Source organism: Hemiscyllium ocellatum, chromosome 35 (genome assembly GCF_020745735.1).
Source record: "Hemiscyllium ocellatum isolate sHemOce1 chromosome 35, sHemOce1.pat.X.cur, whole genome shotgun sequence".
Lineage (NCBI taxonomy): Eukaryota > Metazoa > Chordata > Chondrichthyes > Orectolobiformes > Hemiscylliidae > Hemiscyllium > Hemiscyllium ocellatum.
The window spans coordinates 4,427,534-4,450,241 of NC_083435.1; the positions used below are offsets into that span (position 1 = coordinate 4,427,534).

Genomic DNA, 22,708 nt, shown 5'->3' on the forward strand with positions numbered 1-22,708 from the left:
GGGAAATGCGAGGTTACCAGGATAGGGTTGGTGAGATGGTCTTCAGCGGGTTGGTGCGGACTCGATGGGCTGAATGGCCTGCTTCCACACTATAGGGATTCTGTGATCCTAACTGTCATAAAGGCAATGGGAGCTTCAGTCCAAAGGAAAGCTTGCAAGTCAGAAGGAAAAGGCCGAACAGAATTGGGCTGAACTGGAAATCTCTTTCAGGGAGACAGAATATGCTTAATGGGCCGAATGACCTTCTGTGCAAGGGAGGAGGTAAATGGGAGTACAGGCTTTCAGGGAACTCTCAGGCTTTGAAGACCAGCCTGAAGGGAGGTCTCTCCATGCTCCGACCCTGTACTTGGCCACACAACGTGTAAAATCTTGTTTCGGGTTCCGACAGCTGTGAGCAGAAGGTCGGTTTATTTTCCCTGCTCCCTCGCACAGTCCTGGGTGTCCAAACGAGAGGACGCTAAGACAGAGTTGGCCACAGAGCCGTTTGGGAGCAAGTCGTAGAGATGGGAGATTTAACAGTGACGGGGCTGAGACTCCCCAAACCCGCGAGGCCAGAGGTCTCGTTGCAAACAGAGACAAACCTGTGTGGAGTTTGCACATTCTCCCCGTGTCTGCGTGGGTTTCCTCCCGGTGCTCCGGTTTCCTCCCACAATCCAAAAATATGCAGGTTAGGTGAATTGGCCATGCTAAATTGCCCATAGTGTTAGGTGGAGAGGTAAACATAGGGGAATGGTGGGTGGGTGCGCTTCGGCGGGTCGGTGTGGACTTGCTGGGCCGAAGGGCCTGTTTGCACACTGTAAGTAATCTAATCTATCTAAAACTGATGGCGTTGGGAAAGACCAAAGCTGAGGGAATGGGATGGAAGTGAACGCTGAGCGACTGGAATGGGCCGTTCCTGCCTCACCCTCACATAGACAGGGCTGGCCGCTCCGACCCACTGCTATCCTACGCACACTGCAAACCGGGAAACAGACTTCCGTTGCTGAAACACCTTCCCGGTTCCTGCTGGTCTGAGGACCTTCAGTTTCATTTACACAGGTCAGACATCGGGGCTCGGGTCAGAGAGATTCGTGGTCGGTCGGGAAATCGAGGGGTTAACGGGAAAGGGCAGGAAAGCAGGCCCGAGGGGTGTGGGATCACCCGAGTGAATGGTGGAGCAGGCTCGAAGGGCCAAATGGCCTACTCCTGTGCTGACACAACAGCAACACCCCCACGCTCCTCCCACCCCCCTCGCCCCGCCCTGGGTGTTACCTGGTATCTGGAGTCCTGAGGGTGGACAGCGATTGCAGTGTCTCCCAGCATGGTCTCAACTCGAGTGGTTGCCACTACCACCTCCTCATCTGCAACGACATAGGGAAGGGCATGATCGGCCGGTGCTGGGATGTTTAAAGAGCTGAACAAAGCAATCTAGGTATTATAGAGGTGGGTGGTTCCTTGTAAGTGGAGCCATGGGAAGACAGAGTGGCGAAGGCTGCTTTCTGAATGCTTGCTTTCATCGGTCAGAGTACAGGAGGTGGAACGTCATGTTGCAGCTGTACAAGACCTGGGTGAGGCCACATTGGGTACACAGCCTGCAGCTCTGGTCACCCTCCTACAGAAAGGTTATTATTAAACCAGAAAGGGTACAGGAAAGATTTACTGGGATGTTACTGGGACTGGAAGGTTTGGATTATAAGGAGAGGTTGGATTGGCTGGGCCTCTTTCTCTTGGTGTATAGGAGATGGAGGTCTCCTTTCAAAGTCTATACAATCATGAGGAGCATAGAGAAGGGAGACAGGGTAGGGGAGTCTAAAACTAGAGGGCAAAGGTTTAAGGTGAGAGGGGAGAGATACAGAAGGGTGCACAGGGACAATGTTTTTCACAGAGGGTAGGGAATGTGTGGTACAGGTTCCCAGAGATACTGGTAGAGGAGAGTACAATTTTGTCATGTAAGAAACATTTAGACAGCTACGTTGATGGGACGGGAGGGAGGGATACGGACCAAACACAGGCAAATGGGACTAATTTAAATTGGGAAAACTGGGTACGCATGGGCGAGTTGGGCCAAAGGGCCTGTTTCCCTGCTGGGTTACAGAACATCTTCAGGCTTTGTATACTGATCTCAGCTTGCACATTTACAAACCCCACACCTTTCTCATTCCCAGCATGCTGGAGGGGTGGGGTTAGTTTAGGAGGAGAGGTCACAGGCTGGGATCGTACCCACTGGGATCATCGAAGGATGGGTGGTGACAACATTAAGCCAAAGCCTTTTGTCTTGGAGGGGAGGTGGTAGAGAGAGATAAGAGCCAGCTCTTTCATAGAACCCAATGGGCTGAATGGCCAGGTCCGGTGTGACAGCATTGAACACCGGTTCACTGGAGTGAACCAGACTGTAGCCGGGAGCGCCCGGAAACTCACCCGAGCCATCGATTCTGTAGGCGAAAGAGACGAGGACCCCGAACTCCACCTTGTCCTTGTAACTGGGCACCGGGAGAAGAGTCCGTCCCGTCAGCTCCTTCTTATCCACCTGAAGGAGACAACCATACCTCGACGTGAATCTCCCGCTGATTCCCACCGGCCGGGAACGTAACTGCCCCCACTCCTGCCCTTCGCGACTGGAACCCCCAATCCCCACCACCTATCCCACTTACCCAGCCCCTGCCACCTCTCGGACCCCCAGCCAATTCCTCATCCTGGTGAGCAGAATGCTGCACTGCCCTGTCAATGAGAAGCACCACCTTGACACTGGTACTAGTGGAAAGGTCTAGCTGTTGGAGAAGGCCCCTCAGATCTGCTCCGCCATTAAATGCTATCAGGTCCGATCTCCTCTCCCCCTTCTCCACGTCGTCCACTGCCCTGGGGAGTGTTGCACGGCCAGACTGACAGACCGTTACTGGAAGGTGGTCCAAGCATTTATTCAAGATCGGTTTTCAGGAACAGTTTAAACCTGTACCTTTCAAACCCACCCAGGAGGAGTAAGGAGCAGCAGGTACATGGGGACCCCAACCCCTCCAAGTTCCCCTCCGAGCCCCTCCCCATCCCGACTTGGAAATATATCGGCCGTTCCTTCAGTGTGGCTGGGTCCCAATCCTGGAATTCCCTCCCTAAGGGACATTGTGGGTCTACCCACAGCACATGGACTGCAGCGGTTCAAGAAGGCAGCTCACCCCCACCTTCTCAAGGGGGGGCAACTAGGGACAGGGCAGTAAATGCAGCTCACCCCCACCTTCTCGGGGGGGGGGGCAACTAGGGACAGGGGCAGTAAATGCAGCTCACCCCCACCTTCTCAAGGGGGGGCAACTAGGGACAGGGGCAGTAAATGCAGCTCACCCCCCCACCTTCTCAAGGGGGTGGGCAACTAGGGACAGGGCAGTAAATGCAGCTCACCCCCACCTTCTCAAGGGGAGGTAACTAGGGACAGGGGCAGTAAATGCAGCTCACCCCCCCACCTTCTCAAGGGGGGCAACTAGGGACAGGGCAGTAAATGCTGGGACCCAGCCACATTGCAAGAATGAATTTAAAAGCCCACACTAGAATCAAACAAAGCCACAGCACGTGAGGTTACAGGGTGACCAAGGATGTGAACTGAATATCCAAGGATAGCAAAACCAGGAAAACAGATTATCCTCCGATGGCGAGAGACTGGGAAAGGGGGAGGTGCAGGGAGACCTGGGTGTTCCTGTACACCAGTCGCTGAGAGTAAACATTGCAGGAACAGCAGGAGGTGAAGAAGGGAACTGGGATGTTGGCTTCGATAGTGAGAGGGTTGGAGTACAGGAGCAGGGATATCTCACTGTAACTGGGCAGGGCCTCGGTGAGACCACACCGGGAGGACTGTGGGGGCTGTTTGGATCTCCTCAACAGAGGAAGGATGCGCTGGTGTTGGAGGGGGCCCAGAGGGGGGGTTTACAACAATGACCCCCTGGGGATGAAGGGTTTGTCAAATGGGGAGGGGTTGAGGACTCTTGGTCTGTACTCGATGGAGTTTAGAAGGATGGGGCGGGGGGGGGGGGGGGGGGGGGGAGTGGGGGAAGGGATCTGACTGAAACCTACAGAATCCTGGATAGAGTGGACATGGAGAAGGTGTTTCCACTCGAAGGAGAGACAACCCTTTCAAACTGAGAGGAGTTGGAATTTCATCAGGCAGAGGCTGGGGACTCTGCGAAGCTGATGGCCACAGAGCGCTCTGGAGGGCAGGTCACTGAGTGTGTTTAAGACAGAGGTAGACAGGTTGTCGATCAGTAACTGGGAGGGGGGTGAAGGGTTACGGGGAGAAGGCAGGAGAATGGGGTTGAGAAACATATCAGCCACGATGACATGACGGGAGTGGACTGGATGGACCGAAGAGCCTGATTCTGCTCCTTATGGGAGAGCGGGTGGGTTTGGAAAGGCCCACCAGGACAGGCTGAGTACGGTACCTCGATGTCAGAGATGGCAGAGTTCAGTGTGCAGGACCAGTTCACCAGACGCGTGCTGCGATAGATCACCCCCTCGTCGTGCAGCTGGATAAACGCTTCCTTGACAGCTCTCGACAGTTTCTGTGGGAGGAGGAGGAGAGATCTCACCCATTAATCCTGTACCTCCCAGGCTGCCCCATTCTGGGGGGGGGGGGCCTGGTGTACAGCACCTCCGCCCCCACCCACACAGAATATAGCTGGCCCCAAACTAGTTCCCCACCCACCGAGAGCGAGGGGCACCACGGTCGAGGTTTTGTAACGTCTCTTCACATCAAACAACCACGTTGCTGTTCGCTCCCTATAACCTGCCAAGATAGAGGTTGGATCCTGCCCACCTGCCCCGAGCTTAAACATATTCCCGAGTCGCCGGGGGGGTGGGGATTGGGAGAGGGGGTGGGGTAGGGAATCCAACTGCCCACTGCGTGCAGAAACATCTCTTGGTGTCTCAGCCCGAAGCGAGTGGGCAATGTCTGGGTGAACAATCCATTCCAGTGCTCTCCTTCTCCCCCCTCCCCTCTCATGGACATCGCTGGCATTTATTGCCAGTCCCTAACTGCCCCTCGAACTGACCCCCTTGCTTATGGAGAGTCAGTGGTGTTATTGGCAACGCCAATTGACTGGTGATACAGAACTCCAAGGCTGAGACACTGGGTTCGAACCCCACGAGGGCAGATGGCGACGTCTTTAGAATAAATTTTCAGAAATCTGGAACGACAAACTGACCTAATGACAGGAGAGACCAATCTGGGTTTACATCCGGGATGGCCATCTGCAGCCCACTACCCCGTCTGGCCTACATGTGACCCCAGGCGACACAGCAACATGGCTGACTCTTAACGCTCCTCCTGCCAAATGGCCCGAAACAAGCCACCAGCTCAAAGGGCTTTTAGCAAGGGGCAATAAATGTTGGCCCAGCCAGTGACACGGGACGGGGAGGGAATGGCCTGGTGGTTTTCCTGTTGGCCTGTTAACCCAGAGACCCAGGTAATGTTTTGGGGCCCTGGGTTCGAAGCCTGGGACAGCAAGTGTTGCAATTTGAATTCAATAAAAATCTGGAATCAATGAAACTGCTATCCTTACTTGGTCTGGCCTACATGTGACTCCAGACCCACCGCAATCTGGGTAACTGCACTCTGGAGCAATTAGGGATGGGTAACAAAAGCTGGTCTAGCCAGCGACACCTTCCTCCCATGAATGAATCTCTAAAAATCCACATCCCATGAACAAACAGAAGTGAGCACTGACAGGAGACACATCGTGCAGGTAGGGGAAAGGAAGGCACATTTCTCTCTCTAACAGCCAGGGGGGGATTCTGTTTTTTTTAATGACGATTGACGGAGCTCATGACTGAGCCGAGAGTTCCAGATCTGACAGACGAAGCTAAGATTTCAGCAGGGACTGTGGTGGGATTCTCTGTCCTCCCCCTCTGGGTTATAGGTCCGGTGACGATACTGCCTCACCATTACGGGGAAGACGGGGGATGAACGCAGAGCTGGAGTATCAGTCCCCATTCCCCCCCGACTTAAGACTATCTCCCCCCACTGAGGTGAACGGCCTGCCCAGGAATACTCACCGGGTCCATAGTGAAGCAGGCACGGTCCCAGTCCAGAGAGGAGCCCAGCTTCCGTAGCTGGTGGTAAATCCGGTCGCCTTTCCTGCCAGAGGGAGAAGGAATGTTTAGGAAACTGCAGAGCCAGCTCAGAGATTTCAAAACATAAACCGCTGGTGACACGAGAGGGTCAGGTGCCTTCAAGGTGCAGCGGAGACAGACACGCTTCAGCCTTTCCCTCCGGATCTCCGGGATCAGCTGGACTCCGAGCCGAGGGGGTTTGCATCCCACTGGAGTGCCGCGCCTTGGTTGGCAGTGCCGAGGGAGAGCCACCCTGCCCTCCCTGACAGCACCAGCACAAGATCAGCTCCAAGGCCCGGGGGGACGGGGTGGGCTGGATTTACCCAACTCGACTGATGTCCCATACCAGGTCAAACACGGAACAGGAGATGTGGGATCCTGCTGTGCACTCGGGTGGGAGGTTATGCCCCTCCACATCAAACAGGCCTCAGGGTTGGAAACTCTGAGCCAGTCCTGAATCCGAAGGCAGCAAGATCCGGACAACGTGCAGCTTTGTGCTGCAGAGTGGCCACACAATTGCCAGGTAATGACCATCACCAACAAGAGGGAATTTTATTTTGTTTTAGTTCACTCGCGGGTCAGGGGCTGGGACAGGATTTACTGTCTACGCCGGGTCACCATCACAGCTTCCTCTTCTGTCAACATCCCGGGGGTTACCATTAACTAGAAACTGAGCTGGATTCACCACATAAACACTGCAGCTAGGGATACCACAGCAAATAACTCCACCATCTACAAGGCACAAGGCAGGAGGGTGAGGGAATACTCCCCACTTGCCCTGGATGGGGGCAGCTCAAACAACACACAACACCATCCAGGGACAAAGCAGCCCCCGCTTAATTGGTACCACATCCACAAACATCCCCTCCACCACCCCCCGAACGCTCAGTAACAGCAGTGTGTACCATCTACAAGATACCCTGCAGAAACTCCCCAAACATCCCCTCCTTCCACCCCCCGACACTCAGTAACAGCAGTGTGTACCATCTACAAGATACCCTGCAGAAACTCCCCAAACATCCCCTCCCTCCACCCCCCGACACTCAGTAACAGCAGTGTGTACCATCTACAAGATACCCTGCAGAAACTCCCCAAACATCCCCTCCCTCCACCCCCCGACACTCAGTAACAGCAGTGTGTACCATCTACAAGATACCCTGCAGAAACTCCCCAAACATCCCCTCCCTCCACCCCCTGACACTCAGTAACAGCAGTGTGTACCATCTACAAGATACCCTGCAGAAACTCCCCAAACATCCCCTCCCTCCACCCCCCGATGCTCAGTAACAGCAGTGTGTACCATCTACAAGATACCCTGCAGAAACTCCCCAAACATCCCCTCCCTCCACCCCCCGACACTCAGTAACAGCAGTGTGTACCACCTACAAGATACCCTGCAGAAACTCCCCAAACATCCCCTCCCTCCACCCCCCGACGCTCAGTAACAGCAGTGTGTACCAGCTATAAGATTCCCTGCAGAAACTCAAAGACCCTCAGGCAGCACCTTCCAAACTCACGGCCACTTCCATCCAGAAGGACAAGGGGCAGCAGATCCATGGGAACCCCACCCCCTGCAAGTTCCCCTCCGAGCCCCTCCCCATCCTGACTTGGAAATATATCGTCCGTTCCTTCAGTGTGGCTGGGTCCCAATCCTGGAATTCCCTCCCTAAGGGACATTGTGGGTCTACCCACAGCACATGGACTGCAGCGGTTCAAGAAGGCAGCTCACCCCCACCTTCTCAAGGGGGGCAACTAGGGACAGAGGCAGGAAATGCAGCTCACCCCCACCTTCTCAAGGGGGGCAACTAGGGACAGAGGCAGGAAATGCAGCTCACCCCCACCTTCTCAAGGGGGGCAACTAGGGACAGGGGCAGGAAATGCAGCTCACCCCCACCTTCTCAAGGGGGGCAACTAGGGACAGGGGCAGGAAATGCAGCTCACCCCCACCTTCTCAAGGGGGGCAACTAGGGACAGAGGCAGGAAATGCAGCTCACCCCCACCTTCTCAAGGGGGGGCAACTAGGAACAGGGGCAGGAAATGCTGTGCCCAGCCAGCAATGGCCACATCCTGTAAATGAATCAGCAAAAACACTCTCATCCCAACAGGATGGAAATGTCTGATCCCCACCAGCCTCTGGAGATGAGAACAATGATCACCAAACACCACGGAGTCCAGCTCTGCCCGGCCGATACAGAACCGCGCAGCCCCCCACAGAGGAAGTGCCAACGGCTGTACTCACTCGTTCTTCCACTTCCACACTTCCTGGATGAAGTTCTGGCGGCCCAGGTCATGCCGGGTTTGCCTGGACTGACGCCACAGCCGCTTCTCCACCACCACCTGGGTGGCAATGCCAGCGTGATCACAGCCCGGGTTCCACAGGGTGGTCTCTCCGCGCATCCGGTGCCTGGGGACCAACAGGAGCAGGGAGCTAACGAGACGCATAACCGAGGAACGCACCCCAATACCCCCACCACCTCAACCGGGAAAGATGCCAACCGACCCAGGGCATCGCTCCGACCAGCCGTGCACTGGAGTCCGTTCTCGAGTCGGAATGCAACCCGGGAGAACGGAGAGCAGCCGTGCACAAGGATGGGAAACCTTTGCCCCATGGGTCTTCTGTAACTGCGCGTGGGCTTGCATTGGTGAGCACGGGCATTTGCCAGGCAGTGAACCCGGGTACAATTGATAATGCCACCCAGGCAAATTTACCACAAACCCCACCTACCCCGCTGCCAGAATAAGGAACTAACTCTGGATTCGCTTCCAGTTTCCCGGCACTCCCAATTCGAGGCAGGATGCGTGGCACAGCACTGTTTATGCCATCGTGGGGCAGAGACCAGGGGCTGGGGAGCTGGGGGGGGGGGGGGGGAGCCAAGGGCTTTGTGAACAGAGGATAGCATGGATCCGAGGAGCCGAACGGCCAGTTCCTCAGCCCCGTGTTTGTATCCACTTTCACGTTTACATCCCTCGGCCGATGGGAATTCCAAAACGGCTTCAGTTTTGTGGGGCTGGGGGGAGTTCTGTCAGCGGATGGAGCTCGGGAACGCCGTCCAGGCAGAGCCGAGACCGGATTCGTCGGAGATTCCCCCATCACGCAAACATTCCCTAACTGCAGGCAAACGGATGGTCCTCACAGAGGGACATTACCAGCGAGTCAGTGAGTCCTGGATCGCGTTGGTGAGGGCATGGCCCAGATGCAGGGACCCAGTCACGTTAGGCGGAGGGATACAGATCATGAACATCCCCTTCGGGTTCGGCTCCGAGATACTGTGCTGTGGGGTCAGAAAATAAACAGAAACTAATCAGACGTCAACACCACCCCCCCACCCCCCCCTCCGAAAGCAACGACAGCGTTCTTTCATGGCATCTGGGTCACTGGCGGGGCCCAGCATTTATCAGCCATCACTAGTTGCCCCCCCTCCTTGAGAAGGTGGGGGTGAGCTGCATTTACTGCCCCCATCCCTAGTTGCCCCCCTTGAGAAGGTGGGGGGAGCTGCATTTCCTGCCCCTGTCCCTAGTTGCCCCCCCTTGAGAAGGTGGGGGTGAGCTGCATTTCCTGCCCCTGTCCCTAGTTGCCCCCCTTGAGAAGGTGGGGGTGAGCTGCATTTCCTGCCCCTGTCCCTAGTTGCCCCCCTTGAGAAGGTGGGGGTGAGCTGCATTTACTGCCCCTGTCCCTAGTTGCCCCCCCTTGAGAAATTAGGGGTGAGCTGCCTTCTTGAACCGCTGCAGTCCATGTGCTGTGGGTAGACCCACAATGTCCCTTAGGGAGGGAATTCCAGGATTGGGACCCAGCCACACTGAAGGAACGGCCGATATATTTCCAAGTCGGGATAGGGAGGGGCTTGGAGGGGAACTTGCAGGGGGTGGGGTTCCCATGGATCTGCTGCCCCTTGTCCTTCTGGATGGAAGTGGCTGTGGGTTTGGAAGGTGCTGTCTGAGGGTCTTTGTTGAAAAATGTGATGCTGGAAAACACAGCAGGTCAGGCAGCATCCGAGGAGCAGGAGAATCGACGTTTCGGGCATGAGCCCTTTAGCAGGATGTTGCCTGGCCTGCTGTGTTTCTTTCAGCATCACATTTTTCAACTCTGGCCTCCAGCATCTGCAGTCCGCACTTTCCCCTGCCTCAGGGTCTTTGGGGAGTTTCTGCAGGGTACCTTGTAGATGATACACACTGCCGTTACTGAGTGTCGGGGGGTGGAGGGAGGGGATGTTTGGGGAGTTTCTGCAGGGTACCTTGTAGATGGTACACACTGCTGTTACTGAGTGTCGGGGGGTGGAGGGAGGGGATGTTTGGGGAGTTTCTGCAGGGTATCTTGTAGATGGTACACACTGCTGTTACTGAGTGTCGGGGGGTGGAGGGAGGGGATGTTTGGGGAGTTTCTACAGGGTATCTTGTAGATGGTACACACTGCTGTTACTGAGTGTCGGGGGGTGGAGGGAGGGGATGTTTGGGGAGTTTCTGCAGGGTATCTTGTAGATGGTACACACTGCTGTTACTGAGTGTTGGCAGGTGGAGGGAGGGGATGTTTGGGGAGTTTCTGCAGGGTATCTTGTAGATGGTACACACTGCTGTTACTGAGTGTCAGGGGGATGGAGGGAGGGGATGTTTGGTGAGTTTCTGCAGGGTATCTTGTAGATGGTACACACTGCTGTTACTGAGTGTCGGGGGGTGGAGGGAGGGGATGTTTGGGGAGTTTCTGCAGGGTATCTTGTAGCTGGTACACACTGCTGTTACTGAGTGTCGGGGGGTGGAGGGAGGGGATGTTTGGTGAGTTTCTGCAGGGTATCTTTTAGCTGGTACACACTGCTGCTAGTGAGTGTCGGTGGGGGGGGGGTTGGAGGGAGGGGATGTTTGTGGATGTGGTGCCAATCACGAGGGGGCTGTTTTGTCCCTGGATGATGTTGAGCTTCTTGAGTGTTGTTGGAGCTGCCCCCATTCAGGGGCAAGTGGGGAGTATTCCCTTACCCTCCTGACTTGTGCCTTTTGGATGGTGGGGCAGGCTTTTGGGGGTGTTCCTCGCTGCAGGATTCCCAGCCCCTGTTCCTGACCAGATGAAAGCGTCCCAAGATATTTCACTCGAGCAGCTGTCAATCGAAATCTCAACAGGCTGGTCGGCTGTGGAGGCCGTCACTGTCAACCTGACACTCTGGTTCAGCGGACGGCCTGTGTATTTCCCAGGCATCCACCGCTCCCCCCTGCACCACCCAGCCCAGGGCCCGGGAACCAGCAACCCTGCGCTCGGCGGAACATTCCAGAAACACAGGCTAAGCTGACAGCCACAGTCTGGGGTCGCTTCACCATGAGTGGCCAGCACTTACCGTGTATTCGGGTTTGAAAAAGCCTTGCTTTTCCCACCAGGGGTACCAGGCAGCTTCCACATACTGGGGGCTGTAGGAGTCTGGCATTGGGCAGGACACATCTACAGGAAACAGAGAGCAGCGCGTTAGGGACTGTTGCCTGCACTCCCACCTTCAGAGGTAGGAGGGGAATGAGGAGGAGTCCTCCACGGGAGGTGTGCATCGTTGACTACGCCATTCGGCCCATCGCTGTGAGCAATGCAAAGAACTGCTGGAGATCGGAAACTCAGAGAAGCACTCAGTGTCTGTGGGGAGAGGAGCTGAGCGATACACACATACCTGACTCAGAACCTCTCTCTCTCTCTCTCTCTCTGCGCCTCCCAAACTGCCCTTGAACTGATGGCTTTGCTCAGCCATTTCACAGGCCCCCCACGCTGCTCTGGGTTCGGAGTCACCTGTAGGCCAGGCCAGGTAAACTCAGCAGACTTCTCTCTCTAAAGGACATTAGTGAACCTGATTTTTTAAAATCGATCTTAGTTTCTTAAGCTCAGCCTCACTTTATATCTCAGGTATACCAATCAATTGCAAATCGACAGAATTTGAACCCATGCCATTAATTAGCCTGGCTGTTTGGGCTGCTTTGAAAAGCGTGGTGCTGGAAAAGCACAGCAGGTCAGGCAGCATCCAAGGAGCAGGGGAATCAAAGTTTTGGGCATGAGCCCATCAGTCCTGATGAAGGGCTTATACCCAAAACCTCGATTTCCCTGCTCCTCAGATGCTGCCTGACCTGCTGTGCTTTCCCAGAGCCACACTCTCGACTCTGATCTCCAGCATCTGCAGGCGTCACTTTCTCCTAGTCTCTGGGCTGCTTATCCAGCAACTTTAATCACAGTGTTACCATCTCGCCACTAACGCACATGGGGAGAGGAATGGACATGGTGACAGATCTGCAGGAGTAAGAGGCAGACTTGTTTTGTGGCACCACATCCATGGATTACCAAGTCGATTAAAATGGTTTTAAAAACACGATACTTTCCTCTTTTATTTTAAGGATGCTGCTGGATTTTAACACAGCTGTTACACACCTCCTGACTGTTAGTCAGAGCTCTAGAAAGCTCCCAGTTTTAGTGCAGGGACAAAGCTAAACCTGTCACTGGTAGAATGTGTGGGCACACTGTAAACAAACAGACAATGACAGCACAGACCTTCCATCTGTAGACAGATAATAAAAATATCCATCAAAATGCATTATGCCTGCAGTGGTGCTAAAGGCCACCATCTACTCCTCATGCGTTTAATGGGGTTTGACCCAGGGGGACACGCACAGACTCATTCACCTCAATGACACTACAATGAGCAGAGACACCTGATCAAACCTGCTCTGTAATTTGTATAGTTTTAGCTCTTTCGAGCTGGTCGGAGTTTAACCTCGGAACAAAGAGCAAGAACGGAATCCAGGCTAACACCTGGACCCTTCTGAAAGCTTACGCCTCCTTGAGGTCTGTTTCCCTCTAATACTGACCTGAAAATTAAACTCTTACCCCATTTAAAAGCATCATCTTGCTGCATGGTCACCAGCATTAAAGATATTCTGTAAACCCCTAGCCTCCAGCTGTCTGTAACTGATTGAATTTCAAACTCCAGGGTGAAATAGCACTCACTTGACTCACATGATTACAATTTGGATTTTACCACGCCAAGGTAAAACTCTTTCATTTCCAACATGTACGTGCACACCCAGATGATGTGCAAAGTGGCAAAGTCAGCTCTAGGTTTGAATATCTGAGCAAGTATTCCTGGTTTATAATTTGGGGAGTTTGCTACATGTCACTTTGAGCAGACTTCACCAACAAGAGCAAAAAAGGATTTGAAAGCACACTGGTCTCTCAAAAGTAAAACACTTGCTTCGCCGCCAAGGAAGGAGTAGAACGAAGGAGCTCACAGTCTGTTTCTCTCCCCTCTCAGAAGCCAAGGAATAGCCAGGCCAGAAGGGGAAAACGTTCCCAATGACACCCTGGCATCGATTTCGCCCATGGTATGTTTCATTTAGTACCGAGAGGCCAGCCCGGGTCTCACCCAGAACACCGCAGCCTTGCCAGTGCTGACTGAAACTGAGAAAGCTGGAGAAACTCAGCAGGTCCAGGAGAAAGCAAGGACTGCAGATAGTGGAGATCAGAGTCATAAAGTGTGGTGCTGGAAAAGCACAGCTGGTTAGGCAGCACCCGAAGAGCAGGAGACTCGACGTTTTCGGCATAAGGTCTTCATCAGGAATGTGGGGGAGGACCCAAAGGGGCTGAGAGATAAATGGGAGGGAGTGGAATGTAATAGGTAGATGGAGGTGAGGGAGAGGGTTGGATCTAACAGGTCTGTGGAGAGAGGGTCTGTTAAGCCCCTGTTTTGGAACTGGTTCTGTTAGTGCTCCTTCAGGGAAGGGTGTAGCCTTGGAGGAGAGACTAAGTACATTGAGCTTATACATCTGGGGTTTACAAAGACAGCAGCTGAACTGATTGAAACACACAAGGTTCTGAAGGTGCTTGACAGGATCGATACGGAGAGGTTATTCCACCCCCACCCACCCACCTCCCAATCAAAGCCTGGGGAATCTAGAATATAGGTGACACACTCTCAAATCGAAGGGTCTGACCATCTGAGAAAGAACTGTCTTAACTCAGAGGATTGAGAATGTTTGAAATTCTCTATCCTACAGGATTGTGGCTGGTCCAACGTGGAACATATTCAAGGGTTGGCAGATTTGTGGTCTCAGGTACTGGGTACAGAATTGGAGTCGAAACAAACTGAGCGATAGAAACTTACCTTTTGTGACTGAGAGTGAGAGAGCGCGTGAGAGAGACAGAGCGAGCGAGACAGAGAGGAAGATGGGGGGGGGGTGGGAAGGAAAGAGATAGATAACATGCAAATCTGTGTGTGTGAATGCATGACTGTGTGTGTGTGGGAGTGCACACAAGAGTCTGTGTGTTTGAGAGAGTGTGTGCGTGTGTGCGCATCGAGGAGAGGCTTTGTATGTGCATATGCGAGTCCCTGCACGTGTGACGTGAGAGACAGAGACAGAATCTGAGCGTGATTTAAAGGGAAATTAGTGATTTAGTTTGTAGTGTCATATACCAATGGTCAATAATTGATTATCAGTTGATAGAGTCGAAATTATTTCTTGGAAATACTAATTCCTGGTCAGTAGAGAAAGTTGGTCCATGCTTTCCATCAACCTGGGCCTGTACATCAGGTCCAATGGGGAATTGTGTGTCCTTATTTTAAAATCATTAGTGTTTGGGACAAGCCCAGGAAAAGTGGATTTTGAATTCCATTAAGGGAATGACAACAATCTGCCTTAAGCCCCAACCCCAGTAGGGAATTCCAGACTCACACTGCACGGAAAACCTGTGAAACCCTTTATCCCTCCATTTTTCAAAAAGTGTTTCCAATCTTTCAGAGGAACCCCGAGAAACGAGAGATTGAATGTGACAGGGTTGAGAGTCCTGATGAATGGCTTACACCCGATTCTCCTGCTCCTCGGATGCTGCCTGACCTGCTGCGCTTTTCCAGGCCCACACTCGACTCTGATCTCCAGCATCTGCAGCCCTCACTTTCTCCAAAGGGTTGATGAACCCAGGGTCTTGCTGGAGAATTCCAGCCCCATTACATAAACCTGGTGATCAGTGGGAGATCAGATCCTGAGACGGTGGAATGGCCTCACCTTTCTTCTCTCCCGGAGGAGTGGCGATATCGTATGTAATCACTCCCAAATCCTTCTTCTCTGCTTTGGCTTTTTTCTGCACATGAAGGAAACGGAGTTTTAAAAATTAAAACCATTGCCGTCTTGTGCTGTGTTCAGTTTCTGTTAAGGAAGGCGATTAACCGATGGAAGCCACAGGAACCCAGGACTGACTGACCGACCACGGAGCCGACCCCACCCTCCAGTACCTGTTACCCCCACCCTCCTGTACCGTTCCCCCCTCCCCACAATCCGCTACCCTCCCCCTCACAATCCGCTACCCTCCCTCCCCCCCCGCTACCCTCCACCACCCCCTCCACTCCCCCCTCCGCTACCCTCCTCTCCCCACCCTCCATTACCTTCCCCTCCCCCCTGCACCCTCCGCTACCTTCCCCTCCCCTTCCTCACCCTCCGATACCCTCCCCTTCCCCCTCCCCATCCACCCTCTGCTACCCTCCCCACCCTCCGTTATCCTTCCCCCCCACCCTCCACTATCCTCCCCCTCCCCACCCTCTGCTATCCTCCCCTCCCTCCGTTACCCTCCCCCTCCCCACCCTCCACTACCCTCCTCTCCCCACTCTCTGCTACCTTCCCTGCCCCTTCCCCATCCCTCCGCTACACTCCCCTCCCCACCCTCCGCTACCCTCCCCTCCCCGCCCTCCAGCTGACAACCTCTCCTCGTCCCCTCTGACATCTGGCTGACCCCCCCTTGCCTTTGCTGACCTCCAGCTGACCTCCACCTCACCCTCGCTGACCTCCGGCTGACCCCCACCTCACCCTCGCTGACCTCTGGCTGACCCCCACCTCACCCTCGCTGACCTCCGGCTGACCCCCACCTCACCCTCGCTGACCTCCGGCTGACACCCCCTCACCCCTCTAACCTCCGGCTGCCGCGCCTGCTGCTCCTTCAGCTTGTTCTGTTTCTGCAGGAACTTGTCCATCTTCTCCTTCTTCATCGCTTCCTTCTTCAGCTGGGCTGGAGTCTTCCTCACAGGGGGCTGCTCTGGGGCTGGGGTCGGGGTCCCTTCCGAGGTGGGGACTGCATTCTGCTTCTGCCCTGTGCAAAACAGAACAACATCTGTCAGGACAGAGTGGTGGGAGTAGGCCCTTCAGCCCACTGCTCCTGTCCCTCTGCGCAGTCCGAACACGACCCATGCCCACCACCTCAACCCCCTTCACCCACCACCTGGACACCCCACGCCCACCACCTGAACCCCCTTCACCCACCACCTGGACACCCCACGCCCACCACCTGGACACCCCACGCCCACCACCTGAACCCCCTTCACCCACCACCTGGACACCCAACGCCCACCACCTGAACCCCCTTCGCCCACCACCTGGACACCCTACGCCCACCACCTGGACACCCTACGCCCACCACCTGGACACCCTACGCCCACCACCTGGACACCTTACGCCCACCACCTGGACACCGTTGCTGGGACAAAACCTGCTTGGAACATTTCAATTAACCCCCAGCTTTGTGAGTTGGGAACGGCTTCTGGGGTCCCACTTACCTGGAAGCAGCGTCCTTGAGTATTTCAGAAGTTGATAGTTTCTTGATAAGTAAAGGGAGGCAGTGGGTTATTGACAGTGAGATCACAATCAAATCAGGGCTGTGAAATGACTGATTGGCAGAGCAAGGGCATGAGGGGCTGAATGGCCTGCCCCTCTGTGCACCCTAACAGTCCTCACTCCCTCTACGTTTCTCACCAAGCCGAACGCCTCGGGCTCCAATATGAAGGCGGAGTCTCTCCCCTCCCCAACCTCCACCCAGCTAAGGGGATAGTCTGACTCTCACGGCGCTCTAACATCCCTCAGGTATTTCCAAACCCCTCCATCTGATTGTCTTTCAAGGCTCTATAATTGAGGAGGGCCCATGGACGAGGGACATTAAAGATAAGTCTAGGCTGCAGTATCTAGGGAATATCCCCTGGGAACAAGAGAGATCGTTTGAGATGCTGGAGTGTTTGACAAGCGAAGTAAAACCGAGGTTGACAATTTGGGGGGAGACCGGGTTTAAGATTTTGGGAGGGGGTGTGAGCTGGAATTCTTTTTGCTTTTTCACAGAGTGAGCAGTAAAGACAGGGAACTCTCTGCTTAGACAGAGGGACCGTGGAAGTGGAGGCAGGTTCTGCAGCCAGATAAACGGACTTGGTTGCAGTGGGAACGAAGACAGACATTGCTGAGAAAGCTCCGCTGGTCTGTGAAGAGAAATCAGTGTTACCATTTCGGGTCGGCTGAGTCTGCCTCAGAACAGGAGCTGAAACGTTAACTCTTGACTGCTCTCCACAGATGCTCCAGGCCTGTTGAGCTTTTCCAGCAATTTCCGTTTTTGTTTCTGACTTACAGTATCCGCAGTTCTTTCAGGTGGTTATTTAGGATTCCAGTGGGGGCAGAGCTGACTGCTCGATGGAGAGCCAGTATGGGCTCAATGGGTCGAACAGCCTCCTTCTGTGCTGTACGATTATGAGTCTGCCTGACTCTTTGGGGAACAGCAATGGTGCTGGGCCATTTTAATTACGGTTTTCACCACTCCCTCCCCAATACCCTCCACTCCTCAGTGTCACATTCCTCTCTCTCACATTCCTCTCTCTCTGCGCCTGTACACTCCTCACCAGCCACAGGAACGATCCGCTCACACAGCGTCACCTCCCCCAGCGCACGGACAAACTCGGGCTGGTTCATGCAGGTCAGGAACCAGCGGTTCACGTTCACGTAGGGCTTCCTGAAGTGGGGCTCGAAGACCTAGAGGGAAACAAACAGCAGTATCATGTCAGAACACTTCAGTCACTCCGGCCTGGACCCACGCTCCAGACATTCCATTATCACACGTCAATCCCACTTTCCGTCAATGGGAAGGACATCGGCTCGCACGTCGGCTGTGAGGAAGCTGGGAATTTTGAGGGGTTGATGGGCAGTGGTTTAACACTTTAGCCAGGAGCTTGTATCTGAGTAAACAACAGATGCTGGAGATCACAGCGGGTCAGGCAGCAGCTGAGGAGAGAGAACAGCCTAATGCTTCAAGTCTAGATGTCCTCATCACAGCTGAAGTGTCATCCAGACTCATAACATTAGCACACTCCCTCTCTCTCCACAGATGCTGCCTGATCCACTGTGATCTCCAGTACGTTTTTTTTGTTTCCAGTACAGATTCCAGCAGACAGGCATCAGAGGCAGCCCAGAGGAGGGTCACTCAGCTGATCCCAGGGACAGGGGGACTGTCTGATGAGGAGAGGGTGAGTAGGTAGGGGCCTGGACTCACTGGAGTGAAGAAGAATGAGAGGTGACCTTATTGAAAGGGCTTGGCAGGGGAAGATGGGTAGAGGTTGGTTCCCCTTGCGTAGGATAGCGTAGGACCCAGACAGGCATCATGTCAGAATGAGGGCTCACGCATCGAAGGCGGAGATGGGAAGGAATTTCGTCTCTCTCCAAGGAGAGTGAATCTATGGAATTCCTTACCGCAGAGGGCTGTCAACGCTGAGAGAGAGAGAAAGAGACTGAGAGACCGAAAGAGAGCGAGAGGGAGGGAGACACAGAGCAAGAGGGAGAGTCAGAGAGAGAGAGAGAGTGAGTCAGAGACAGAGGCAGAGACAGGGAGAGAGAGAGAGAGAGAGAGCGCGCGCGAGAGAGAGAGAGAGAGGTTTAATCAGGAAGGGAATCGAAGGTTGGGGAAAAGGCAGGAGTTGCAAATTATTGGATCAGCCCTGACCTTACTGAGTGGCACAGCAGACTCGATGGGCTGAATGAGCTACCTCTGCTCCTCCGCCTTACGGCCCTGATAGTGCCGTGGGGAGACGGGAGCATTGATGAGCTGCGGAGATGACATCAAGGTGCGGGCATCTCAACCGGGTGCCAAAGGGCTCAGCCCCCTCTCCGGCTCAAAACACAAGAGACGTCGGTTGAAGCAGACTCCCACGCGGTCAGGGGCTCTGCCTCGGATTGTTGTGGCTAATATCGTCCGTGACAGGCAGGAGTGGCTGGCTGCTGTACCAGAGCAGGGGGTGGGGGCCCACGGGGTAGGAGCTGCATACGTACGTGTTTGTAGGGCAGCAGCAAGGAACAGCTGACGGCGATATCTGCCAAGGTGACTCCCTCCCCCACCAGGTAGGTCCGCAGCTTCAGGTGGGCATCCAGTAGTCGCAGGATTCTCTTCAGGTCCAGCCGAGCTCTTTCAGCAGCCTGTGGCCAAACAGAGAGGGGAGAGGAGAGAAAGAGAGGCACAGAGAGAGAAAGAGAGAAAGAGAAAGAGAAAGAGAGAGAGGCAGAGAGAGAGAGAGAGGGAGAGAAAGAGAGAAGCATTAATCCTGAGGGCTCGGCCATTTTGGGTAAACAGGAGCCAATCACATTGTTGCTGGCATGCAGCAGCCCTTCGTCATCAGTAACTGGTCACTAACCCACAGACCCGATCAGCTGCTTGTTACCAGGCAGATATCCATTCATATACACCCCTTGTTTCCAGTTCGTCTGCAAACCGAACCCCCACCCTCCCTCACTACTTGATCAAACGAGGTTTGTCGGGTTTTCAAACTGCAGCAATCCTTCAACACTCCCATTTCATTCCATCGTCAGAAGTACAGGAGAAACAAAACTACACAGTCTTTACAGACAGCGACTTGATTACTCCCACACTCTGCACACCAACATTTTCCCTTGACGCTGCAAACCGTTTTCTTGTCAAAGATGGGGACAGCGCCCTAGCTCAGCTTGCCCCACTTCCAGTGAAATGGAAAGTGCCTTTCAAAGATGGAAGCGAGCAGACCAATATTTATCGCTGGAACATTCACGGAAACCGATTGTGGGATGATGCTGTGCGCCGATCTACAGTTCAAAAGAGAGGAATCCATCAGGAACGGAGGGCTTGAGTTATGAGGAAAGGTTGGGAACTTTTTCCAACTGCAGCATACGAGGTTAATAAAATCATAAGGGACATAGATAAAATCAACTGCAAGGGTTCTTTCCCTAGGGTGGGGTGGTTCAAAACCAGGGGGCACATTTTTTTTAAGGTGAGAGGAGAAAGATTTAAAAACGACATGAGTTTTTTTTTAAACAGAGTGGTTCAATGCTAGCAGAGAAATCAGAGTTAATGTTTCGGGTTGAATGACCCTTCCTCTCAGAACGAGTTGGGAACATGGTCCAAATGGGTTATTGGACTGAAGGGTGCTGAGTAATGATAATTATCATCCCCCCAACATTGGAAACAACTTCACAACATCTACCATTAAAAGCCTTTTACTTCGCAATGAAGTCATCTCTCATTCTTTTCAGTTTCAGGGAACAGGCTTTGCCAGGTATGGAAAATTTGAATTACAAAGACTGTCTCGGCCGGGACATTTGTCACTGGAGCGTGGGAGGTCGAGAGGTGACCTGATAGAAGTTTATAAAATAGTGAGACGTACACTTAGGGTTGAGGGTAGCTGATTTTTCCCTCGGATGGGAGATTTAACATTAAGGGGCTCATTTTTAAGGTGAGAGGAGAGAGAGATTTAAAAAAGACATGAGGCAAACGGAACAGAGCGAGGGATACAGCTGCAGCGAAGGTGCACTGAGAGCGAGACCAACACTAAATTTGGACTTTGAGGGGTCCATTCAATAACAGCAGGAAAGAAGCTGTTCTTGAATTTGTTGGTCCATGTGTTTAAGCTTTTGTATCTTCTGCCTGACGACGCAAGGGGGCGGGAGAGATTATAACGGGGGTGGGAGGGGCCTTCGACGAGGTTGGCTGCTTTCCTGAGCCAACAGGAAGTACAGATGGAGTCAATGGATGGGAAGTTGACCTGTGTGATGGACGGGGCTGCGTTCACAAGTCTTTATGGTTTCTTACAGTCCTGGGCAGAGCGGTTTCCATACCAAGGTGGGATGCTTTCTGCGGTACATGTATAAAAGTTGGTGAAGGTCTTTATGGACAAGCTGAATTGAAGTATCCACAAAGGAGTTAGGTAGAGTTCTTGGGGCCAATGGGATTGAAGGAGATGGGGATTGAGTTGGATGATCAGCGATGATCATATAGAACGGCAGAGGAGGCTGAAGAAGGGCTGAAGGGTTTACTCTGGCTCCTGTTTAATTGCAGAAAACACATAGTAAAAAGAATGCAGGTGTTCGCCATACCTTACTGTTGTGCTTCATCAAGCCCAGCTTTGGGAAAGCCCAAGTGCAGGCCGGCTGAATGATCTCGCTGTCTGCCAGGTTCACCCACTGCTGGATCGAGGCAGAGTCCTTGGTGCTGGAACCCCTCATCCTCCCTGGGGCGAGGTAATGGGCGATGGCCCTAGCTCCCTGGAGGCAGAGACTGGAGCCAGTCTCCAACGCCGGCAGCCTGGAGGTGGCCAGCTGGCTCAGGGTATCACCGGCAGCTGGTCCTCGGATTTCCACCGTTCCCAGCTCGGAGCGGCCGTACTCCAGCGCGATGAGGACCTTGGCATTCTGGAAGTTGTGAGGGTGCGGAGCGAGGTACAGCACAGTCTGGGCCATGCCGGGGAGTCAGACTGCAGAGGCACACAATCAGTAGGAGGGAGGGATTAACGGTTGCAGAGTCCGCGCGCCCGACCGTCCGCACTCATTCGCAGCTCAGAAAGGAGCCGTGCCCCACAACGGCCAACAACGCTCTGCACGCACTCACCCCATTTCCCAGCTTTCAGCCCAGAGCCCTGGAGATGACCCTTAAATGATAATGGGAAGGGGCGGGGAGAGACGGCAGGTAAGTGAGGTGGATGATCAGCCGTGGTCACAGTGAATGGGCGAGTAGGGCTGGAAGGACTGAATGGCCTACACCTGCCTCTATTTTCTATTTGGCGAAGGCAACGCAAGTCGAATACCGAAATGCTGCACAAACAGGACACAGGTTTCTGACTTGAGCAGGCTTTCAGGCATCACGTTCCAGATTCCCACCACCCCCTGGGTGAAAGGTATTCTGAACTCCCTCTTAGCCTCCCACCTCCTATATGTCCCCTGGTTACTTATCCCCCCCCTACTCATGAAACATGTGCTCTCCCTATCCACCCTCTCCCAATCTTCTAATTCTGTATCTTCTGCCCCCTCCCCCTCCCCCGCCAATCTCACTGCTCGGTAAAGCAAACCCAGATTATCCAATCCCAATTCGGAGCAAGGGTCCCTGGACCTGAAGCAGTAACTCTGATCTCTCTCTCTCTCTCTCTCTCTCTCCACAGATGCTGCCAGGCGTGCTGAGCTTTTCCAGCAACTTCGGTTTTTGTTACAGCATCCACAGTTCTTTTGGTTTTTATGAGGTAATATTAGAGCTTTGGGAATGTGATCAGGCACCCCAAGGTGTTTCATATGGCGGCACGGTGGCACAGTGGTTAGCACTGCTGCCTCACAGCGTCTGAGACCCGGGTTCAATTCCCGACTCAGGCGACTGACTGTGTGGAGTTTGCACGTTCTCCCCGTGTCTGCGTGGGTTTCCTCCGGGTGCTCCGGTTTCCTCCCACAGTCCAAAGATGTGCGGGTCAGCTGAATTGGCCATGCTAAATTGCCCATAGTGTTAGGTAAGGGGTAAATGTGGGGGTATGGGTGGGTTGCGCTTCAGAGGGTCGGGGTGGACTTGTTGGGCTGAAGGGCCTGTTTCCACACTGTAAGTAATCTAATATCAATGAGA

General features: G+C 53.8%; 1 protein-coding gene across 2 annotated transcripts in view; it reads right to left on the reverse strand.

Annotated features, from left to right (window-relative positions):
• vars1 (valyl-tRNA synthetase 1) overlaps positions 1–22,708 on the reverse strand; it is a 67,697-nt gene that overhangs the window by 40,249 nt on the left and 4,740 nt on the right. For both annotated transcript variants that reach the window (XM_060851067.1, XM_060851068.1), the window contains exons 2-13: positions 21,205–21,581; positions 19,135–19,278; positions 17,715–17,844; positions 15,975–16,150; positions 15,076–15,151; positions 11,385–11,485; positions 9,214–9,338; positions 8,306–8,470; positions 6,010–6,091; positions 4,398–4,517; positions 2,398–2,506; positions 1,252–1,340 (exon numbers count right to left, since the gene is read on the reverse strand). In XM_060851067.1, the coding sequence (XP_060707050.1) occupies positions 1,252–1,340; positions 2,398–2,506; positions 4,398–4,517; positions 6,010–6,091; positions 8,306–8,470; positions 9,214–9,338; positions 11,385–11,485; positions 15,076–15,151; positions 15,975–16,150; positions 17,715–17,844; positions 19,135–19,278; positions 21,205–21,567 (1,680 nt within the window). In that variant the 5' untranslated portion in view covers positions 21,568–21,581. The remainder of the gene's footprint in view (positions 1–1,251; positions 1,341–2,397; positions 2,507–4,397; positions 4,518–6,009; positions 6,092–8,305; positions 8,471–9,213; positions 9,339–11,384; positions 11,486–15,075; positions 15,152–15,974; positions 16,151–17,714; positions 17,845–19,134; positions 19,279–21,204; positions 21,582–22,708) is intronic.